This window comes from Typopeltis vanoorti, chromosome 23, assembly GCF_054136105.1.
Source record: "Typopeltis vanoorti isolate ZY-2024b chromosome 23, IOZ_Tvanoo_1.0, whole genome shotgun sequence".
Lineage (NCBI taxonomy): Eukaryota > Metazoa > Arthropoda > Arachnida > Uropygi > Thelyphonidae > Typopeltis > Typopeltis vanoorti.
Window position 1 is genome coordinate 44,895,537 of NC_143571.1, and position 25,890 is coordinate 44,921,426.

General features: G+C 34.8%; 1 protein-coding gene across 5 annotated transcripts in view; it reads left to right on the plus strand.

The window, feature by feature from the left end:
* Positions 1-25,890, plus strand: part of LOC150093810 (uncharacterized) — a 364,154-nt gene that overhangs the window by 286,968 nt on the left and 51,296 nt on the right. For 4 of the 5 annotated variants that reach the window (XM_090413165.1, XM_090413168.1, XM_090413167.1 and 1 more), the window contains 2 exons: positions 3,233-3,319; positions 23,434-23,577. In XM_090413165.1, coding sequence (XP_090269291.1) covers positions 3,233-3,319; positions 23,434-23,577 — 231 coding nt within the window. The remainder of the gene's footprint in view (positions 1-3,232; positions 3,320-23,433; positions 23,578-25,890) is intronic. The other variant, XM_090413166.1, reaches the window with a different exon arrangement.

Consider the following 25,890-nt stretch of genomic DNA (forward strand, 5'->3'; position numbering starts at 1 on the left):
CAACTCATCTGTTACTCTATTATAAGAAGTTGGTAAATTACTAAGACATAACCTTCACAAAACCATGTTGCCCCTCATACAGTATCATATTCTTATCCATCCATTCTTGAATTTTTTTTTTTTGACCAATTAGTGTATAATTTACTACTGTACCAGATTCTACTACAATTCTACCAGATCTGGTAGAATTAGAACTCTGCCAGATCTGAGACTTAAATGAATGTTCCTAGTCAGAGGCATTGCCAGTTCCCTTGCACATTATTGCAAACCCTGAACTGATATGCAATCTAATCTCACAGCTTTATTTACATTGAGTTTCTGCAACGACCTAAGAACCTCCAATTCATCCACCTCTGTTCCCATATCAGTATCTGTCACATATGTTAGAGCAGTAACCTCACTTGAATGATATACTCTTGCAAAGTGGTCAGTCAGTAACTCAACTATTTTATCTGCTTGTCACCTTGTGCACCATAAGCACTCATTAAGGTTAGGTTAATCTTCCATAGTTATTCTTCCTCTTACTTGCCATGTAACGAAAGAACTCTCTGGGATTTCCTTTGTCCTGCTCACCTAGATTCTTCTAATAATATGATTTTTTCCTTCCTTACTATGTTGGTCACCTTTCTCCTTATATCCCCTTCACAGCATTTTCTTTTTCTGAGCTCATGCTTAATTGATATTGCTCATTCATCTAACCCCTACCTGATTAGGTAGGAGTTAGATGTATGAATATGGATTAGGTATACAAGTTAATATTGCTTCCTCTAGATGACCCTTAACTATCTCACATGCACCACTAACATTCTTCCCTTGCATTGCAGTGTTTTATGTCATGGTACAAAATTAAGCTTTATCCTAAGCTTATCATAATCACCTTGCAGTTCCACATATATACCTGCACTCATTGTTCTAATTTTCCAATGCATATCTTCTAGATCATCCCTACAACTGCCTGGCTTATAACAGCAACCAACTGTATATTTTGTCTTACTGGCCTTGATCTCACACCAGACCACCTCGAATGAACAGCCTCCCTTCCACCTATTTCCTATTCTTTTTGGCTGCAATTCATCTGTTATCATTAGCAATTTCCCCTTTCCCATCCTATCTTCATTTTCCTCTCTGAAAATACTAAAGCCTTCAAAATCTGTCCCTGCAACTACATCATCTGTTGTTAGCCAAGTCTCACTAATACCATAACTCTTAGTGAGGTTGCACTAATCATTGCCAAAAACTCTTCTCTCTCTTAGATTATATATATTAAGTTTAATAATTTATCCAAGTGTAAGCAAACAAAATTTGCACCTGAAGTATCTTCAGGAATGGGGCAACTCGTGGCAAAGGTGGACTGAGTTCTGATCCCTTTCCTTAGTATCCCATAATGCAAAGCACATCTCCTTGTAGACATGTATAATGCTATGCATTATGCATAATTCCCGTAATGCATAGCATTATACATGTCCGCAAGGAGATGTGCTTTGCATTATGGGATACTAAGGAAAGTGATCAGAACTCAGTCCACCTTTGCCACAAATTGCCTCAGTCCTGAAGATACTTCAGGTGCAAACTTTGTTTGCTTACAGTTGGATAAAGGATTAAACTAAATATATAATTTATAGCCTAACCAAGGGGGGGGGGGAACAAATAAAAAAAGCTTCCAACTCTTCTCTCTTTTTCCTGATATTTCTGACATTCATATATAAAAACTGCAGTGTCTCTTTAGATCCCCCAACACCTTGACTTCCTGAATTGCCTACGTTATTCAATAATTTTGCTTGAGAGACTACATTCCACACTTATTGGTCATTCTCACTCACTTCATGGGTGCCTTGATATATACTTGCCTGCATCCACTTGAATTGCTTAAGATTTCCTGATTTTTGCTTCAGCATGCTCAGTGAATACAGCTCTCTCTCTCTCTCAACATCTAACACTAAAACCATTTAGGTGCAGCCCGTCAGCATTATACAATTCCTTCTTTCCATTAAACTCACACAATAGGTCCATATTGTTGTTAAAACCTTCCAAAAAAAATAAAAACTTACTTTTAGGTGACAATCTGGAAGAAAATCATTCAATTTTCTTCCAGTATGTTTGGGATTTCCTTTGTCCTGCTCACCTAGATTCTTCTAATAATATGATTTTCTTATTAGAGGTTATACATAAATTTCTTTAGCAGGGCTCAACAAATATGCTTCCCCAGGAAAGTAACTGCAAAACGGACAAATTAGAATATTTTTTTTATAAAAAAAAACCCTTTCAAAACAGTTTTAAATTTTAAGAAAGCACTGACACAGCACTTACTAATCACTTTATGGAACTCCTGTTGAAAGTTTTTCCACTTGATTATACTATAACTTAAAGATGCAAAGAAATTATATTCTTGGTTTAATCCTTTATCCAAGTGTAAGCAAACAAAGTTTGCACGTGATGTAACATCATGACTGGGCAACCTTGTATATAGAGGCTAATGACCAGTCATGAAGTTACTTCACGGGCAAACTTTGTTTGCTTACTGTTTGCTTAACTGGTTACACTTAGATAAAGGATTAAACCAAGAGTATAATTTCTTGGCATCTTTAATTTATGGAACTCCTATTGACTTATTGGGGCATGTAATTTAAAGGGAGAGGGGGGACAGGTAAGTAATTTTTTTGCATGGTAGAGTAGGGAAAAGCATAATTTGTAGTAAAAGAAAGATAGAAGTTAGTAATAAAGAACTACAACAGAAACAAAAATCACATTCATCACAAAAATGAATATAAAGAAATATTAAGACTGAAATAAATAACATGAATACATCTTTTATTGTTAATGAATTAATTATAATGTCATATTTTGGTCCTCTAATTTGATCCGATACATTCTTTCTGTATATAAAAGTTGGATATAGCAAGACAGCAACTTCTATTCCAAGTCCATCTTTGAAAAATTAATTTTGCTTTAGAAAGTAACAATGCATATTGCTAAATTCTAGTGTTATGCCTTTTATGATAAAATCTCAAATTACCTCAGAAAAATATATTGGGAAGGTGTTTATAAATAGTAAAAGAAGTACACTCAGTTACATTTATATTCTGCTCAGTTTGCATTAATAGAATGTTTGTTTTTAATTCCATTAAGTCATCGCTATAAATGATGAAATAAATTCAGTTTTCTGTAGGAAATAAGCAAACTGTGTGCTTAATAAGCAAGCTATAATAATAGTTTTTAAAAACTTATATGACAGATGGACTATGCTGATGAAACAACTGAAAAGAGACGTGTCTTAGAAATTGAAAAGGCAGATACAGTAGAGCTGAGGCAAAAATACAAGGTAACTTTTTTTTTTCCCCCAGAAGTACATTGATTACCTCATAATCTCTTCAATAATAGCATTTTTTGTAGTCAGTTGAATTGGAATGTCTTTCAGGAACTAACTAGTATTTTACTATAAATTCCTGGTTATTTTGTGGTTATGTTTCACATTGCTAACAATGTCTGTCTCGTGAATAAACAGCCAAGTATTGATATTTGAAATACCATCATCGTTTAAAAAATAATTAAATAGTTTTACAGAGTTAGAACTCTTTGGGACTAGTTTTTCGGATTTAGTATCAGATCCTATTACCAAAATTTTGAAACTGGTAACATTATTGAAATTACTCTTAAATTCTTGAGATATATATATAGTTATTTCTATATATATATATATATATATATATATATATATATAGGTTTAGAGTTTCCATATGTCAGTCAATTTTGATTATGTTCTCTGGTTGGAAAAGCATGATTTTGAATCCTGTGTAGTAGGGACATGAAGAATCTTTATCGGTGTTTTTCAGTTAAGGTTAGTTATCCAGTCTCATATGAAGATAGCAGGGTCTTCTCCTTCCCAGAAACTAGAGTTTTTCATCCTATTTTTAAAACAAACAAATGGTTATACAAACATTGGCCAGAAGAACACATGTAGATGCACTAGATAGATAGGATTAACCATCCTATCAAGTCATTACTAAGGTTATACAAAGCAGCTGAGTTGCTTCTCTGTGACTGGCCTTTGAGCCTAATATGCAAGGGAAGATGAGATGTGTAATGTTTGTGTAGACACATATACTGGCTAGTTGGTTCTTCTTCTCTTCTTCTTTGGCACTACAGCCCCATGTAGGGCCTTGGCCTCCCAATTTTGGGTTTCATAACTCATTACGAGGTGAGGTCGTCACCCCCCACTCTCAACCATGTAATTGTCTGTGAAGCGTTGTATTTTTAAAACACTGATTTGCCTGCTTTGCAGGAGGAAAACCCCCAGATAAACTGCAGAGAAAAACCCTGCAGTCCATGCCCAAGACGAGCTAACTTGACATGTCTGAGAAAGATCCTTAGCTCCTCACGTCAGTGACGAGAATCGAATGCAGGACACTCCTTTCCCAGGCATATGGTTGCAGAGCACATAACCACTCGGCTAACTGCGCAGATGGCCAGTTGGTTAGGTACACATAATATTGAATAGTCCTTTAGCCTTCAGAACATTCTCAGCTCATTAGGACATGAACTCTACAGTTGCATCCACAAGGATGTACATACACACACAGAACCAATTGTATTTGCAGTTATCTCAGATTGGACTGTGGCAAATGGTTATTCCGCTCTTATCCACATTAGATTGGAATTGTACAGTAAATAGGATTGGAATTTGCTGAGAGTAGGCTACTAAGTATGGCAAAATCATTGTCTTTTCTTCTGGAACTGTACAAAATGTGTGTGATATCCTTTCAGGGAAATAACAGTTATACAATACACTGCTTGACAAAATTAACAGAAGAAAATGTTTTTTGTGAGTGTTTTAATTTTTAACAGTGCCTGTAAAGGCAATTATTTGATTTAATAGGCATTCTGCCATAAAAATTCCAAGTATCCAATAGAAATTGATCTACCACTCAACATGGGTTGTGACCACATTGCTTCATTCCCATGTTTTGGCTTTCTCGTGGGTTAGTCACATCTTCAGTACTTTCAGGATGTCAAGTCATCATTGTTTAGATGGGCTTTTGGATAGCTTGAAGCCAGGTAGTCACAGGCGAATGTGGCATGTTTCAGTTAATGTGTCACAAAAATAGTCATCCGAGGACTATGCCAAACCAGAACATACTATTCTCTGTCTCTTCAAGTTGCTGTGGACATGGTGAAAATACTTCCAACTGGACTACTTTAAGAAAGACCAATTCGGGTGCACAACACAAGGAAGCCAGTTGTTTGAATCCAATTAACCACAAACCACTGCAGAGCTCACTGACATTGACGTTGGTGCTGTGAACAACTGGAGTTATGGCAAATGGGGTACAGTTTTATTCTCTGGGGACAGAATAATGAACAGTTGCTACGCCCTGTCTTCACTGCACAACTTTGTAGGGTTGCAGTTGGTACAGATTTTCTTTTCATACTTGACAGAGCTCAAGTGATGGAAGAGTATCTTGAAACCGAATATATCCAGCAACTGCCATGACCTTTATGATCACTGGACTTAAATCCAGTCAAACAAGTGAAGTGCTTTTGGACATTGTATTACACACCAACAGCCACTACCTCAGTGTGCAATGCAATGCAGCCTTTAGTTCACCAAGTGAGTGAACTGAAAGTCTGCTAAATTATATATTTAGTTTAATCCTTTATCCAAGTGTAAGCAAACAAAGTTTGTGCCTGAAGTATCTTCAGGACTGGGGCAACTCGTGGCAAAAGTGGAATGACTTCTCATCACTTGCCTTAGTATCTCATAATGTAAAGCACATCTCCTTGCAGACATGTATAATTATTATCTGACACCTCCAGGGAGTCCAAAGACTCATCGAGGGAGGGTACCTGCTCTACAACTCTGTCTCAACCACTCAATCCACCAACTGACTGCAACTACACCAACACCATCTACCACCACCACTAGTATTTCCACAGACAACACAAACATCCATTCCCTCGCTTGGATTCGAACCCACAGCCTTTTGACTGGAGAGCGGATACGCTAACCACTTGGCCAGCCAGGCTGGCATGATGCTATAATGCAATAAACCAGGCTATAATTGCTATGCATTATGGGAAATGTCACTACCCAGACCGTTTCGACCTTTATTGAGGTCTCTTCAGTGGGAGCCACACACCCACAGGTGATACCAAGGTTGAAGCAATGCAGGAGTCATATTTCCGTATACCAGTTGCCAAAAGGTGTCATATCTTATTATTAAATTACTCTGGATTAGAGAAAGATGTTGCTTACACTTGGATAAAGGATTAAACTAAATATATAATTTATAGTCTAACCAAGTAAAAAAAAACTTGCAACATCTTTCTTTCAAGTCTGCTCTGGTGGTAGAATGGGATTTTTTGCCATTGAATCTTATACACTTCCTTATATCATGTATGGTTCACTACTGTCAGACCTGTTTAGCCATTAGAAGGGATTATAACACTATACTCATGTTGTGTGACTGTATTTTTGAGCATATTGTGTTGACTTCTGTAATGCGATATTTTTGGTAATTTTTATACACCCCTATATAATGTCCCATTTACTTGTCTGGTGTTTTTCACTGTCTCCTTATTTCATTGTTATTGAATTATATACCACCATACTACCAGATCTTGCCCTGCTTCATTGCAAACTGCATTGGTTATACTATTTTGTTAATTTCGTCAAGCAATGTAGATAAACCATGAGCATGAAAGGATGTGCTTGATCTTCACAGTGTTCGTAGACTGCACCAGATATCACTCCACTGCTCTCTGGGTACCTAACATTTCTAAGAAAGCTCTTTCCACATCACCACCAACCTGTGGTTTTGGTATTTGGCATAATGATTACTGTCATGGTCCTTGGTGCATAATATCTAAGTTGGGATACACCTCTCATTTGCTACTGTTGACCTTAGTACAAGAATAACATACCAAAAGAAAATATTTCTTCTGATAAAAATAGTTGCAGAATAATAACACTTACATAAGGAAAACGTTTGTTTATTATGTACAAAATTTTTGGCTAAGTTTCATAACAATTGTCATTACAAACAGATGAAAAGAGATAAATTAGAACAACACTTGAAATCTAATGCACATAACAATATAGGCTATTGTTGGATCCTACTTTTTCTTGATCTATACTTTGGATCCGACATGATTACGATTACGATGTTCTTAACTAATTGATAAGTTGTGAGTTGATTTCTAATTCAAATATAGAGAAAATTTATATTTAAAGACTGCACCACTCTATATCTGAATTAGTTCAAGAATTGAAGAAAAATCAACCTTCAACTATTTCTCCTTAAAATATATACTGGCCGAGTATATTTGACTTACTTAATTTACCCGCTTTGGTTCGAATATTTTATGAATGGTGCAGTAAAAGAGATTCAGGCAAAATACAACTTTAGATAAACAAAAACAAACATTTAATTTTAAAATCACAAATTTTACACTTAAGTTTAAATCAGTAATTAAGATATCACAAACATTTTAACTCCTCAGGTAAATTCAATCATTCAACTCATACAATGGTAAATCTGTTGTCTCTATAATACAGTCTTTTCACAGTTCCTTAAGTTCCAAATACAACAAAAATTGCAATGATATCTCTTCACAAACAAACACTTTTAAATATACACTTTAGCTAACTTCCTCAATAGTTACTGTTAATATAAGGAAATTCTAGGATGAAACCCACACACTTCTCTGTATAGAAATATTAATGGTTAGAATAACCTTACTGATAATCTTCTATCTTCATCTACTTATACATATACACTTTTTATAACTGTAAACACTTTAAACAGTAAACGGCACTCATTAAAATAATTCTTCTAAGCAATAACTGAATTAATCATCGATCACAATACACATAAACAAATGTTGCATAAAGTACTACTGATCACTCATGAAATAGGGCAACACAATAATTCCTTAACTTTAGGTTTTATATGCACAGTTGTTCACTCTTCCGGCATTCAATTAATTCTTAGACACTACAATTCTAAACACAGCTATCGGTATACTTCAACTTTACAGCTCTACTATTCTTTAGTAACTTCGTGCTTTGCTTCAAGGTTCTGTATGTCCTTGAAAGGTCGGCCCTGAAATTAAATCTCAATTCAAGTATTGCTAGTCTATTTAGTAGTCACTCAGCTGTCTTCCGTAGCTATAATTGTTATTCTACAACTTATTAGCTAACCGCCTCTCGATTAGTAGACTTTATTAGCTGCTTGAGTGACTTGCCGACTCGCTATTATCGCACTGTGATTCCCGAATGCCCCGATTCCAACCTAATGCTAATCCTCTCTCTCTCTCTGTTTCCTTATTAATAATTTCAGCATTCATTGCTTTTTATATCCATTCTTCCCACCTAAATTCTTCTCGTGATTTCTTTCTAAAACTCTTTTCAATAAACCTCACGTGGTGTTCCAAAATGTGCTCGCTCACTTACATACGTTTCCATGACAACAAAACAAAATATAATAAAATTAAGCTATTACATAACGTTAAAACTTTACAAACAGAAATAAATAGAGAATATTTACATTTCAAATAATGTGCAGTTAAATTATCAAATACAAGTTCTTATAATATTAACATAATAATAATTAAAATAGCTTAATAATATTTAATACGGTCTTTTCATTATTAATACACATATCTTTGATTAAATAATCAAATATTAGACAAAATTAAGGTAGTTATATGAATATTAAATTGTAAAATAAGTTGTTTACATTAAATATATTTACACAAGTCTTGCTTGGTATATGGTATATTATGTTAAATGTGAATGAAAAAAAACAAACAAAAATATACAAAACAATTTCATTCACAGTTTAACACTATTAACTGCAGGAGGATAACCGCCTCTATAACGATCTGAATTCAAAGAAATTAATTTTAAATAATTATTAATTCATTAGACATAGGAATGAAGAGTATTATGTAAAAAGACTTCCCAAAATTGGGAAAGTTTAAAATAGTTGTTCTTGATCTAATGGGTATGAGCTCCACAACTTTCTTTATATAGTCTTTCAAGTAACAAATAACTTCTGTGCATAACTTTAGTTTTATTTCACTTAATTCTATGCCTAATCATGTCTGGCCAAAATCAGATTCATGAAATGGAATATAATCTTGATGTTCTTCTAGATGAATCTGATTATATTCTATTTTATTAGTGATGAGTCTAGATTGGCCAGACATGACTTATCCGCCAGTTAGAATATATAGGAGTTAAACTAAATTTATGCACGTGAGTTGTTTTTTATTTGAAAGACTTATATAAAGAAAGTTGTGAATCTCATATCCATAGATCAAACCTCAACAAGGACTATCTTAAACCTTCCCAATTCTTGTGTCTAATTATTTAATAATTATTATTTAAAATAATAATTTCTTTGAATTCCAATAGTTATAGATGGAATTATCCTCCTGCAGTTAATAGAAAATATTATTTCACATGCTTAGATTTCAAGTGTTCTACTTTTTCTTTTCATTTGTTTGCATTGACAGTGGCTGTGAAACTTAGCCAAAAATTCTATGTGTAATAAACAAATATTAAAAAAATATTAAACAACTATTTTTATTATTAAAATGCTTGCTTACATCATTATATTTCATTCTAAACATTTCTGTTATTTGTAATTTTCTGTAAGTTTGGTAATAGTATGTGCAGTAGCAACGAGATGTCACATGATATCCTAATGTAAAAAGCATATTGAAATTATAAGTATGTGATGCTTGTAGTGCAGATGATTTCTCTCTCTTCTAAGCTAGGTTTAGATTAGTATATCAGTAAAAGTGATGAAGTTAAAAAATAAATATATCCTAATTTATATCTGTGATATATAAATTTTTGATTGAGCCGACTAATCAGATAGTTCCAACCCCATCTCCTATGGGACCCTGAGCTTTGTAATGCCAACTGACTAAGACCTATCTACTGTTCTTAGTGAACTGTCACATACTCAGGTCCTATTCTTCTCAACTGGCCAATTTACTGTACGCTTGAGTGCAGAATATAAGCTTATTTTTACCTGAAAGAAGGGGTATCTTAATTCGAGGTCCTCTGCTGCTACATACTATTCATGATGGGAGACCAATGCATTGCATGTCTTGATATGCTCCTTGAAAGTCACTAGTGTTATGTTGCCATTTGATGATTGTGGCCTCTATATCAGTTGTGTAATTCTTGTAACCTTTTCCTTTCATATTAACAAACCATGTCTAGCCATAGGACTGCTGTTGTTTCAATGATTTTTGATAGGACCAATTGTAGTACTAGATACTGTTGTTTGAACACTCCTCAATGCAGCATTTTCTGATTTGCATCAGCATGCTAGCACTCACTATTGCATTCAGTAGCATGTACACATGCACACATACTCAGTGACACTGTCTCTGATGTAACAATGGATTTCACAGGTAATGTGCTGTGTCAGCTCTTGCATTAATAATAGTTGATGTTTTAACTATTATAAGGCATACTATTTAATATACTTTAATATACAGGATTATTCAAAATGAAGCAGCAGATTGTACTTGTATATGAATTCTTTATTTCCAGCAATATAAACATGAGTTATACATCACCTGAATGAAATCTCAGATATTCAGGCACTCTATGTATGCAGCCTTCTGTAATATGACATCAAAACGATACTCCTTTCTTGCTAGACTCTTTGTAACTGATCAACAGTTATTGAATTCACTGCTGCTACAATTTGATGCCAAAGTTCTTGCTATATGATGGGTAGTGGTGGCACGTAAATAGTATCTTTAACAAATCTCATCATCATCAAATTTCTGACATGTATACCCTCAAGGAGTGTACAGGATATTATGATAGTACTACATGAAAAATTTGATCATTATTAACTTCCGATCAACAATTTTCCTCCAAATCAATCTGTTATCTGTCGAGACTCCAACATTATCAGATCTTATATTTCTATCTTCTAAGGCACTTTTTACTGTTATCAATTCACCTATATCTTAGTTTTCCTCTGGGTCTGTTTCTTGCCAACCTGCAAAGAACACTTGTTTCGCTCATCTTTCCTCCATGTTAGCTCTGCTAACAATGTCAAGTTCTTTCCTAATATCCTCATTTTTAATGACATTGCCATTGATGCCATCTGTTTCACACCACTCATCTTTCTCAGCACTCATGTCTGTGGTCTCTAGTCTTTCATCAAGAGTTTTATTTCTAACCCAGCTCCCACAAGTTAAAATTGGTTTGAACAATGTCTTGTATACAGCAATTTAGTGTTTTGACTAATTTCTTTCTTATTCCATGTAAATTTATTCTGTTGTCTATTCCATGTTTAATTTACCATCTTCATTAAAAATCGTGCCTAGGTAACTGAAATGATTTACTTGTTCTATAGGTTCTCCATTCACAATGCAGTTGATATTTTTAATTCTTCTATTTTCATTGTCATTGTCTTGTTATTGCTGACCTTCATACCAAATCTATTACAAGAGTTATTCAGTTTAGTCAGGGAATCTTGCAGACTTGTACTGGATTTATTTAGAAGTATAACATGATCCGCATAAAGTAAAGAGCTTAGACTAACATCTCCAATTTTGATATCAGGTTTAATACTGCTTTCCTTCATAATGTGATCCTTATAGATAATGAATAACAGAGGGGATAATGTACATCCTTGTCTGACACGAGATTTAACATCAAACCATCTTCCTGTACTTCAATTCTAACTGCTGACTTACAACTCAAATAAAGATTAAGTATTGCTTGATATAATGCGCAATTGACACCATATAACTGTAACATTTTGAATAGCTTTTCTCTTGGTACTTTGTCATATGGCTTTTGCAGGTCTGCAAAACTTAAATACCGATCTTAGTTATGTTCCCATGATTTCTCAGTTACTTGTCATAAAGTGAAAATCTGATCCTGACAGCCTCTATTTGGCCTGAATCCAGCTTGTTCTTCACCATTCTTCTCTTCCACAATCCTTCTCAAGTGTTTCTTAGGTATACTTGCCTAAATCTTACCAGGAACACTCAGTAAGGAAATACCAATGTAATTCTGACATTCAGTTTTATTTCCTTTTTTATATATGGGTAGTACTATGAGATCTCTACTCGAATCATCTGGAATCCGTCCCTCTGTCCAGGCCCTCTGAACTATATAGTGCAGCAACTGCAATACTTTTATGCCTCCATACTAGAGCATTTCTTGTCGAATATCATCTACTCCTGCTCCCTTTCCACATTTCATGTTTTTGATGACTTTTTCTACTTCATGTATGGATATATTCCTGATTGCATGCCTATTGAGTGTTTTCTACCACTGTGCTGTTACTGCTTGTTTCATTTAGCAATTTTTTGAAGTAATTACTTCATTCATCAAGAATATCTTTTTCTCTAGTTTTCATGTCACCTTTGTCATCTCTGATTCCTTTTACAGCGCTCTTCCCTCCATTTCTGAGCTTTTTCAACAGCTTCCAGAATATTTTGCAACCTTCCTGATATTTATTTTCTATGTTCTTATCAAAGTCTTCCCACCACTTTCTTTCATTTTTCTCTGTACTCTCTAAGAGCACAAGCTGCTTATTTACCAGTAACTTTCGATATGCTTTCTTATTTTTCTTCACTTCCTCTTTAACTCCCTGTGTTCACCTTGGAGTTCTGAATTTTTCTGTCCTTGCAGACAACTTCATTACATTCCTCTCTGACTGAATCAGGCAGTCAATGTTTTCTTTAGAGCCTTCCACTGAATCTCCAAGGTTTGTGGTTCCTGTTCTCAAACTGTTTCAGTTTTTCTTGAATAATGTTGTGTATTTTTCTCTATAGTTCATGTTTGAGAGCTGCTCAACTTTTTTTTTTTTTAAACAAATCTCCAAAGATAAAAATCCCAAGTGTTCAGATCTGGGGATCTGAGTGGTCATTTGCACAGTACGAGATCATCTGCCCCACTTCGACTCGTCCAGCAGTTAGTAAGAGTTGCATTGAGATTATTACGGACATTACAGTGAAATTTAGACTGTGCCCCATGTTGCATGAAAATGAAGTTAGTGGGGTTGCTTCAAGTTGAGGGAATAACCAGATTTGTAATATATCGAGGTATGACATCCCAGAAAATGACACAAAACATGTTCACTTTTGGTGAGTTTCTTTCATGTTCAGTGTTTATATGTGGATGTTCTACTCTCATATTCTCACATTATGACAATTCACTTCACCTTGATGGACCTGTGTTTCACTCAGGATTTCTCATGAGTGCAGGTCACAAAGATGCCTCTAAATCTCGATCTTGAGCCTCTCTCTTCCATGTTATACCCATAGATTTCACTAGTGGATCTTCCCATCTTGTAGGTGGTCTTCTTGGTTTTCTCTTTATTCTTGGTTGCCAGTTGAGTATTCTATATGTCCATCTGTTATTATTGAGGCTGGCTATGTGACCTGCCCATTTCATCTTGCTTTCATATACTGCAGTTACCACATCTTTTATGCCTGATCTCTTTTTTAGTTCTGTGTTTCTAACATGTTCCATTTTGCTGATGTTACAAATCCTACATTCTATTGCACGTTGAGTTATTCTGAGAGTCTCTTCTTTTTTTCTTGTCCTGTTCCATGTTTCTGATCCATATGTGAGTGATGGAAGAATATCACTATTAAATAGTTTTGCCTTCGCAGAGATGTCAAGATTTGGATCAGTAAGTGTTTCTTTCTGTTGAATGATTGCCATGCAGCTTTCTTTCTTTTTGCTAGTTCTTCAGATAAATCGTTATTCATTTTTATTGTTTGTCCTAAGTACTTGTATGAGTCAGCTTGTTCTATAGGGATGTTATCAATACATAGGTGACTGTCACTTGTGGATGTTTTTGATCCATTTTGTTTTTTCTAGATTCATTTCTAAGCCTATCTTACTGTTTGTATATACTTTTTCACCCATTTCTTCTAGGTCTTTTGGGTTGTGGGATATCAGTACTAGATCATCGGCAAACATAAGTATTTGTAGCTTTTCACCACCTATGCTTATTCCTCCATTTAGGTATATTTTTTTCAGAATGTATTTTCAAGTGCTGGTAAATAGATTTGGGGAGAACACATCACCTTGGCAGACCCCTCTCTTTATATCTATATTTATAGGTTGATCAAATAGGGTTATTTGTGTGGTCTGATTTTTGTTACTTTCTTTTATCATGTGGATGTAAGTAGGGGTCCACATTTATTTCCAGTAAGGCACTGATGACTGCATTGTGTTCTATGGTATCAAATACTTTTTTAAAATCAATAAAGAGGAAACATAGAGGGGGGATTCGGTATTCTCTGCATTTTTCTGTTAAGTTATGAAATGACCTTCTCCACAATATGATCTATTGTGGAGAAGCCTCTTCTGAATCCTGCCTGCTCTCTGCTGGAGTTGTCTTCGAGAGTGTTTTGGATTCTGTTCAGTATTACTCTGTTCATGATCTTATATATATGAGAGAGAGTAGACAGATTGGACAATAGTTTTTTATGTCTTCCTTGTTCCCTTTTTTGAATAGAAGTATGGTTTTTGGGGTTTTCCATTCCTCTGGAATCTTTCTTTCTTTCTTTGAAGTACCATGTGAATCTGGCAGCCAAGGCTTTAAAAATAATTGGTCCACCTTGTTGGATTTCTTCAGCCTTAACATGATCAAGTCCTGAGGCTTTACCTTTACTCATTTTCTTAAGGGCATGTTCTATTTCTTCTGGAAGTACATCTGGTATATTGCTTGGTTTGGGAATGATAGGTTCTGAAACTTGGCACTTAGTTGCATAGAGATCATTATAAAAATTCTGCACAATTTCTTCTATCCTTTTTCTGTTAGTATGTTTTTCTTTATTTTGATCCTGTAAAGCATTCATCATTGTTTCCTGAGAATATGCCATACTGTTGTTTGAGGGATTCGTTGCTTGCGCAGCTTGTGGATTTTCTTGGGCTGTGTATGAATGTCATATTCTTTCAGTATTAACTTTGAAACACGTGAATAATCCGGACTTTATCCTTTACGGATGCATCCATCTTCTTGAAATTTTTTGTACCATGAGTAAATCTTATGATGAGGAGGTTCTGTCTTAAATTGAGTGTGGAATTTATATTGAATAATAATTACAGAATTACACTTTGCAAATTCGATAACACAAAATGCTTTCTGCTGCAGAGATGCCATTTTTGTTAACTCTTTGAGCAAGTGATTGAAGGGTATTTTTATTTCAAGTGCTTATAGCACACTAGTAACAAGAGCCTGCCTAGATGTGGGGAAAAGTAAACTCTCATAGTTGTCCTGTCAGGTGGTGCAACACGTTTGTATTGTTGGAAATAAAAATTTACAAACAAGTACAATATGTTCGCTCATTTTGAATAACCCTGTATATTATTAATGATATACAGAATTTCATCCTTTCATTAACTCATTTTATACTTAGGTTATGGTCTTCTTTCATTCCTCATTTACTCTCAAAACACGTTCCCAGCATACTATACTGGCTGGGAAATATATTCATACTATACGTAACAGCCAGTTACGTATAGTATGAAAAAAGGGTATATTGAAATGGGGAGTATGAATTCATTTTAGAGTGCTCTTTCTTATTCAAGCTACAAAACAATTGCATGCTGCACCACCACATGTCACTGTTGTGATTAAGCTAGACAGTTTAAAATAGTGGGCTTCAATACATACATTCCTTGAGTATTCCTCTCAAATTAAGAATTGGGTGTAGCGCTTCCATAGCTCAGTCAGCAATGATAATGTCATTTGGATGGAAAAACCTGGGTTTGAATCCTGTCTAGGAAAAAAGAACATTTAAATAATGCCTTTTCAACAGAAGGTGAGTTTGCAGGTATCATACAGAGGTGGCAGGGATTTTCATCCTGCAAAACAGGTAAAGTGACTAGAAGAATACATGTAATTAACAGACATGATATACTGGCATTATAGTCTTAGTTGCTTAGGCCATAATTCCAAAACAGACAAGCAATGGGAGGTGCAGAGATGTGATGAATTTGGAGGGAAAACACAGTTTGTTTGATTTCCTAAGACTTTTTTTCTGGCAATGGGCTGTAGCACTATCTTTCTGGTCATTTCAAATCTTGAACACAGGGCAGGATCTGTCTGTGTTCAAGACTAGATTCATAATTCGCTGTTTGCCGATTCTCTATATCTATTTTGATTGTCTTGAAATACGATTCACTTCAGTCCATAGCCAGAAATACCATACGTCTGTGACCTCATTTAATCAGTGGATATTGAGAAACTGTCATATTATTTACATAACCAAACATCAGCAAGAAGGTGAGATCAAAACAAAATAGTCAGTCCTTACATGATTTGTTTATATGAGGACTGACTATTCGACTATTTTGTTTTGTGCTCGATTATGACTATTGTGATTTTTTTCCCAGATTTCCATTTTAAGCCGAGAAGAGATGGCAGGTGAATGCAGTGAGCACTACCAAGCTGAATGCAACACTAATTTTGTCTATGGGAGTTTTTTCACTTGGCTATGCTCCTAACTATATATTGGGTTTTATCCTTTATCCAAGTGTAAGCAAAGAAAGTTTGCACCTGAAGTACTTTCAGGACTGGGGCAACTCGTGGTAAAGGTGATATATAAGTTCTCATCACTTGCCTTAGTATCCCTTACTTACTATCCCATCACTTGCCTTAGTATTCCCTTAATGCATAGCATTATACATGTCTGCAAAGATGTGCTTTGCATTATGGGAGATACTAAGGCAAGTGATGAGAACTTATACCACTTTTACCATGAGTTGCCCCAGTCCTGAAAGTACTTAAGGTGCAAACTTTATTTGCTTACACTTGGATAAAGGATAAAACCCAATATATAGTTAATTTTGTCTACTCACTCATTTGCAATGTGCATGCTGCTTTATCTCTGTGAGCCTGTCTCCCCATATTCTGTTGCTATTTATTGCTTAACTGTGGTTTATGTCATATTCACATAATGTAAAATTACAAGAAGCTGTGAATGTAGATGAGCAAGCATCAAAGGCATTCCTGCCAGTACTTAAAAAAATTAAAGAAAAAGGCTGCTTCTATATTAGATCAGATTTTCAATTTTCATGAAACTGGTCTTTATTTGAAAAAATGCCATGAAGAACATTCTTCGGGAGGAAGCAGAAGCTCTAGATTTTGACGCTGATAGACTGACTGTAATGTTGGGAGCAATTGCAAGTGGGGACATGAAACTGAAGCCTGGTGCTGTTTATCATAAAGCCAATCCATGAACATTGAAAGGAATAATAAGCTCTACCCTGAAGTATACATTACTTAAGGCATAGCAGAAGTGGGGAGGATGACAGTACAATCTTCACTGATCTTTTACTTTGAGGATGTGTTTCAAAATTACAGCATGAAGAGGAATTTGAATTTTAAGATTCTATTTTTTTAATAATCCCCTTGATTAATGAATTATTGTATCTTTTAAGCATTATTATACAAAATGTCATTTAGCATGGTAGTAGCAGTGAAAGGTGAAGAACATGAATTTTGGGGTGAGATGCAATATGACAAATTTAGATGACTTTATTATGGAGGTTTGGAATGAAGTGCCAAAAGACTATCTGCATGACATTTGGCAGCCCCTTTTACCTGCTTTCATTTGTGATTTTAAAGGCATTGATCCTGTTAAAGGAACTTCCTAAAATAAAAGCAAATTGATTTGCTCTCCCTAAAGCAGGCAAGATTTGAGGACATAGAAATTTGGTACCATCCATGCAGAAAATTTTTGACAGATTTGCAATAGCATATTGAAAATCTGTTTGAAAGGCACATGGAAGGTGGTGATGAAGAACTCCTGTATTCCACCATAAAGCAGCTTTCCAAAAGTTATCTTCAGTTTTGAATGTATTTGAAAAGAGCATGCAGTGGATAGATGATAACAATTAACAGGGCAGAATAGCACTTTGTACAATTCAATCTACTTTGAAGCCATATAAGCAGCTGCTTTGCAAAAGAAAGAAAGAAAATGGTAGAACAGCTGAAAGATGTCTGTCTTTCTTAGGCAAACACCCAAGAATGAAATTAAAAATAAAAGACAACCCTGCAGTTCTGACATGACCACATTTCATTCTGAGCCTTCATTTACATCTCCTTCGCCTGCCATTTCTGATGATATCTGCTGTCACTTTTTCCATACTCCACTGCTTTAATCCTTTCTCATGCCCTTTCCTTCAAGCTGTCATCACTTATTTTCAAGGTAAGAACCTAAATTTAAATGATTCAATTATGAATTTAACAGTTTTTCAACTATGCAAGTATTTTATTAGGATTATGGTGGTGCTTTGATTATGAATGTGTGTTCATTATGAGTGGCCTGCTCGTAATCCTATTTTTCCTGTAAGCCATGTTACTTATATTGCATTATTTTGTATTGCACAAGGATTTCTAGGAGAATAACAGTTGTGTTATATGTGGACTTGACTACCTCTATAACATTTCTAGTTACAGTTGGCAGTCAAAAAAGCTCCTGTGGATCATTCTTTGAGCACTCAGTTACTCAGTTCTTTTGCTATATGTTGCTGGTTTTTCCCGGATAACAATTGCAAAATTTTGTTTAGCATTTCACCACATATATATGCATTATCTATGGAGGTCTGGGTGCTGGAGTGATGTTTGTGTTGTGACTAAACTAATTCAGTCTCTGAACTTTATCACCAGCTGTAACACTTTGTATCTTTATGATGCTCCTTTTCAAAACTTTATACACCATTTACACATTACATATCATCTCAGCCTCTGTATATGAGGGGAAAGCTTTCTCATAGATACTTAGTCATTGTTCTTGAGCTGGTAATATATTGAATAAAAGTACTAATGATAAAAATCCATTATCTTTTTGTTCTCCAAAGGAGGTAGATAGAACTGTTCTAGTATGACTAACTTTTTTGGAAATCCATTGGCAGCTTTTTCCATCCCTTTAGTATTAAAGATCTACTTTACACCAAATTGTGTTCCCTTTCTTCACTTGCAGTATAAAACTTGCTATTTCTGCTAATAAATATTCCTTCACAAGTTCCCAACTGATATCTAAGACTATTATAATCACCTGCCTTATTCCACATACATTCCTTTCTCTTTGATACTTCTACATGTCTATTCATCTTCCAAGTCAAAACCACATGGTCACTATCTCCAACTGGGGGCAGAAATGCCATCTCAGTTCTAATCAGATCTTCTGATGCTATGACCAAATCTAAAAACTCTTGATCCTCGTGTTCCCTCTACTACATGTTGTCTAAGACATTGGTCTGTGAAGAATTTCAGAAATTCCATTTCCTTACTACTACATGCAGTTTCCTCTTCTCAATTTATACTGCTATAGTTAAAATCTCCCAAACAGTCTCCTATCATTGTTTTTGCACTTGCCAAGCTTAACTGCCTAAACATCTCCTGCTCTTCACTTGTTGCCTGGCTTATAGCAACTCTCCACTAAATATCCTGTCCTGCCCACCTCTACCTTACACCATATGCTTTCAAACCCATTAGTACTATTGTCCTCCAAAACCTTCACTCTGGGAGGACATAGTCATCATAAGCAGTACTCCACCACCATGTTTGCTCTTCCTATCCTATCTAAAAATGCTATACGCTGCTTCTTCTATTCTTGTCAGTATATCGTCTTCTGTTGACCATGTTTCAGAGATCCCAATAACCTTTGGACAGGCTGATGCAATCAGTGCCACCAATTCATCTCCTTTATTCTGGATTAGTATAAAAAATTAAGGCCTTGTCATTGTTTCTGTAACTATTATTATCCCCTCCAGACTCCACTAGGCACAATTTTTAGTGAAGATGGTAAATTAAATATGGAAATAGACAACAGAATCAACAAAGCTGGTATGGTAGGAAGTCAACTGAATAAATTTATATGGAATAAGAGAGAAATTAGTCAAAACACTAAATCAGCTGTATCCAAGACAGTGTTCAAATCCATTTTAACTTATGGATCTGAGAGCTGGGTTAGAAATAAAACACTCGACCAAATACTAGAGACCACAGATATGAGAGTCCTGAGAAAGATTAGAGGCGTGAACAGATGGCAATATCGTATTAAAAATGAGGCTATTAGGAAAGAACTTAACATTGTCATCATCCAGGAATGCATTAGAAGAGCTAATCTCAGGTAACATGATCACTTAAACAGAATGGGAAAGGAAGGATTAGCAAAACAAGTGTTCGCTGCCTGGTTGGCAGGAAAAAAAAGACCCAGAGGAAGACCAAGATATAGGTGGATTGATACAGTAAAAAGTGCCTTAGAAGACAGAAATATAAGATCTGATAATGTTGGAGTCTTGACAGATAACAAATTGATTTGGAGGAAAATTTTGATAGAAAGTTAATAATGATTAAAGTTTTTCATGTAGTACTATCATGATATCCTGTAAACCCCTTGAGGGTACATGTCAGGAATTTGATGATGATGACGACTCATCTGGATTCAGCATTACCTGATGTGTTCTCCCAAGCACCTTTTCCCACACCTTGATAATTCTAGTTTCCCTGTATTAATACACCGACTTGTTCAGAGAACATCGAATGCAAGCCATCTTTTGCATACAGTTCCTTTCTGTTCTTAAATGCCCTCCAAGCATCCATGTAATCCAAGCCTCTTTTTTGACACATTCTGGTTATTATATTATTCAATATCTTCAACTCTTCTCCACAGGTCTGTATTATCATATCTGGGCAACACACTCACTATCATCCCTCTCTCTGTCTTCTTCTGTATAACCTCAAGATCTCATCCACACTCTCACCTTGACATAGTCACATTATCTGTCATTCCTCCGGGCAAACACTACTCTGTCATTATCTCCTAATCTTTCCTAGATTTTTATTCTAGGAATTAATTGATTATTTGCCATCTTACTAAAGTCTTCATAATATTTTTATTGAATTTTTCAATTAAGTTGGGTTATTCTGCTCTCTCTCTCACACGCTTCCCCCCCCCCATGATGCTTATAATACATTTGTGAAAATTTTACCATTAAATAATTAATTCCACTTAAGTCATCCATTTTTTATTATTATTACTATTTAACATTGTCTACTTATGTTCCTATTTTTAAACAGAATATGAGAATATGGCTGGCATCTTGTAAATTATTTAATTTGATTCAGATTATATAGTGTTTATGTTAAAAAGAGATAACTTCTATTTATACATTACTTCAATCCTTCATTTCAAAGATGTAAATGCTACATAAATTTGTAAGAGGCAGAAGCTTTTTTATCATCTTTAACAATTTTTCACTTGACCTTGTATTCTTGGTTTGAAAAAGGTGTACACAAAATATCTTCAATACTGTTTTGAGTTATCGAGAAGGATAAACATAAATGTCAGTTTAATAAAATACAGTTATCTATCTGACAAAGAATAACTAACTGCACTTCTCCTTTGAGCTGTTGATAATTTACTGAGCTACCCTGTGCTGTTGAGAACCTGCACACCTTTAATTCCTGCATAGTTTTTCAGTGCAAATGCACCAGCAAATGCTTTCTCATAGGCTATATGTAGGGAATCACAATACTCTATCTTCATATACAACTAGTGAAGGCATGTTTTGTCAGCAATTCTCACCTTCTCTGTCACACTGTAAATGTCTTGATATTTGTAACAGTTCATGACTATTTATTTTTTATTTATATCAGTAATAATATAAGCTATAGATTAAAAAAAATATTTATTTGAAATAACTACTCAAAAATTATTTCTTCATCAGTATCCAAACATCTGTTTCTGTTTAATGTATCTGGATTTTCTGTGAAAGATAAACCTTTGATATTATATCTAAACTTAATATCCAGTAAGACTAATGTCTCTGCCTTCCTCCCTTTCTTTCTTTAAATTGCAGTACTGACAGGTGAGTACCCCTCTGCTTCAAATCCATGTAAAAAGTATTCGTCATCAGGTGAAAACATTTATGAAATTTCCAGCAAACTTCATCTCATTGAATGGAAGGAATCATTGATCTTGTCAGAGCTTTGAATTTATCTGAAACAATAACTGAGCTACTTGGATCTCATCTTCAACAGTAGAATTTATTAGCTTTAAAAAGCTCAAAAATTTCTGGATTTAGTGCATCCTAACTTTGTATTTTGAGATATTTTAGTATTATTATGATTTGGATAGTCTTTGCAGGGGAGGGGGGGGAAGTTCATGAGCCAAATGATCTACAAACAAAACCAAGTTTACAAGCAGTTCTGTTGCATAATAATAAGCTTTCTGCACATCTTGCATGTGCAGCAACTAAAGAAGCCTTTAGAAAATGTTCTGAGTTCATGGAAATAATAAGCTGAAAGGATTATGACAACTAACTAGTTGATGCTTATACCAAAGTACTATAGGATGGAGGTTAGGGTGTAATCACTGAAGATTCACTGCCTTCATTCTCATCTGTACTTCTCTCCTTGAAACCCTGGTTGGTTGGTTGATTGATTGATTAGGGGTTTCTGTGCAAGGACAGCAAAGGTCATGCTGCACGAAACCAATGGTTACTCCAATAATCAATTCCTGAAACCTTGGTACACTGAGTGACAGGATATTATGATAAGGAACAGTGATACCAGGAAAGCTTACTATGATTGGAGGCTGTTTTGTTCAAAAAAAAGGGTAAAAACGTTTTTTTATAAGTGCTTTTAAAAATGTGTATTTTTAATAATTTTTATTTGTACTTATTGTAAATATAGTAAAACATGCAGATACTTGAAATTTGGGTTTACATTCATTAGAACAAAATACAATATTGTTCTAATGAGCTGTGTGTGTGTGTGCGCGCGTGCATGCACGAGAGAGAGAGAGCGCTGGACCTCCCATGATGAGTCTCTTGGCTCCATGGAGGTCTGTTGATGATGATGATAGTAATAATAGTTGACAGTTATATTTTAGTCGTTTTGTTTTGAAATACTTGTAACAAAAGAAGCCAGGCATGCTGGAGGAGATAAAAAAAAAAGATCCTTTTTCAAATTTTGCATCCTCAAATACATGGAATCTGCCTGTTTTGAACTTGGACAGAATTCTTGTTGACCAGTGTAACTGTACTTTTAGTTGATTTTGTAACTTGAGTGTAGGAGGACAGTTCTTTAGAGTGTATTCCATAGCAAAAAAAAAAAATGTATATATATGTGGAAGCTCAGTGATTTCTGATAATCTGAGCATGTTAATTTCTATGCTAACTTCAATAGCTTACAGAATGGATCTTTGCTTTGAAGCCTATTATAACAAGTCTTGCCTTTATATGGTGGTATTAAAGAATATGTTTTGCATCTCTAAGTGATAATGCAGTCATATGAAGAATATTTTGAAATATTATCAGAAGATTAAATAATTTATTTATGGAAATTTGAGCTCTGTTCAAGCTGTGAGTCTACTGAAGATAACTTTTTCTTTCCACTGGGTATTTTTAAATAGGCCTATCAAGAGAAAGAAAAAGCAGTTCAAGAAGCGCTTGCAACTCTTAAAGCAAATTTTTACTGTGACTTGTGTGATAAGCAGTACTATAAGCACCAAGAATTTGATAACCATATTAATTCTTATGATCATGCACATAAACAGGTTAGTATAATAGATGTAGTTATTCTTGCAAGTTGTCTTTGTTATGCTGTGGTTTATTCATAATGTTTCATTATGGAATATAACTTTCCATTTATATTTTCAAAAGAAAGGTTTATTTTACTAATATGTTACTACTATTAGAGGCCAGACATAGAGAAATTATAGATATATTTACTCAAAATGAAGTTTTTGAAATTCATATGGAACTTTAAATCTTGCTATCCTTATTTATGTGTGTGTTTACAGATCCCCCAATGTATGTAAATTTGGATTTATCCTGAAAATTATTAAATTATCCTGAAAGGGTGGAAAAATTTCAAGTTATAAAAATTTACTGAAAGTGCTGCATTACTCACATACCATCTAATGGTGACCTGCACAGGCATTGCATGTATACTCTTTCCTCAGTCTTGTTTGCTTACTCTTAACCATGGACATACTGTGTATTTTTATTCATACACTTTAATAATTTTTAGTGTTTGCATGTTACTGTGATATACAGTCATGGCTGGGGCAGAAATAGAAAAAATGAACCCATACTTAAATACACCAAAATTGATGTTAATGTACTACTGTATGCACATACCATAAACACATATAGCAGTAGGATATGAATAATGGATCACTAGGAATTGGATCTGTTAAAGGTTTGCAGAGCATAACTCTTACATAAATCATGGTCTATCTGTCTGTGTGTGTGTGTATTTGTATTTTTATATATATATATATATATTTATTAAATTCTTTTTAGAGTAGCAGGAATGCTGGCTTTCAAGAAACCACTAAAAACTGCGATTTCAAGCGGTGGCTATTTTCTTCAGAAAATATTTTGGGGAAAAAAAGCATCTCTTATATACTAAACAAAGTTTTGTTTATGTTATGTGATCTTTGCATAGGAGAAATGCAACTGCTTTAATCACCAATTCAGTTTTGATGAAGCTTTATGTGTTCTGTCTTTAATTTTATACACATGTGCATAAAGCATTGAGATGGACAGTATGTTCAAGTAATGTGGACATAAAATATAAGGTATTAATCAAGTGCATTAGCAGATATCATTTTCCCACCAAACAGAAGTTAATTGGATTGATGGGTGATATGATTACTCTCTCTCTCTCTCTCTCTCTCTCTCTCTCACACACACACACATCGCTTTTCTTTTTTCCTGTTTTGAAAAGCTTGGCAGAAAGTTTACAGTTTTTTGTACCATGGACCCGTTCAGTTACTGTGTCAAATTTCAATTGTAATGGAAACAAGGAAAAAACCTTGCACATACAGTGAATTTCATGTACACTTTTAATGAGAGTATCATCCACTAAGGGTTGTAAAAATATAGCACATTAATATAGGAAGTGGGTTCAACTAAAAATATTTATTATCATCATCAAGAGAAATCTCCAGGGAGTCAGGGACTTATTGAGGGAGGCTACATGCTATACGTACCAGCTAACATATTTATTCTTGAATTCATTCACACTTCTTGCACACACCACATCCAGTGGCAATCCATTCCAGCCATGCACCACTGTATGAGAGAGAAATCTAGTCCTCGCTCTTTTCTTAGCAGCTTTCATTCTCAGCTTCCAAGGATGCCCTTTCGTCCTTTCTCCACTCTCCATAAAATGAAAAATTCCATTAACTGAGTAAATCTTAATCATATCACCCTTTTTCTCCTATTTGCTAGTGTCTGCATTCTAAAATTCTCAGTCTGTCTTCATAATCAGTATTTCACAATCCTGTTATCATTTTTAATACTCCCCTTTGCACGCTCTTCACTGTATAAAAATCACAATGAAAATCAGGAGACCAGACCTGTGCACGATAGTCCAAGTGAGGTCTTATCATTGCCCATGAACTTCAACTTCCTATCTACTACACTCCAAGATCCCTAGACCAATCAGTTTCTTCTAACATAATCCCACCAATATAATACGACATTGGATATCTAATCACACCAAAGTGCATGACTTTACATTTACTGCCACTGAACTGACATCCATTTTCCCATATGTCTACAATTCCAACCTATTCAAATCATTCTCCAACTACCGCATATCAACAGCATTCCTGATTACAGGTAACCAGAACTGATCCCAGTGGTGTACCACAGGGATCAGTTCTGGTTACCTTAAATCTTGCAGACTCGCATCCCCCATATACTCGCATCCCACTTTTTGATATGTCAGTCAGCCATCATCTTATCCATGCTAATATTTTATAATCCAATCCCATATTCTCCAATTTATGTAATAGTCTTCCATGCTGTATTTTGTTAAAACCCTTAACAAAATTCAAAAGTGTCATGATGTATCC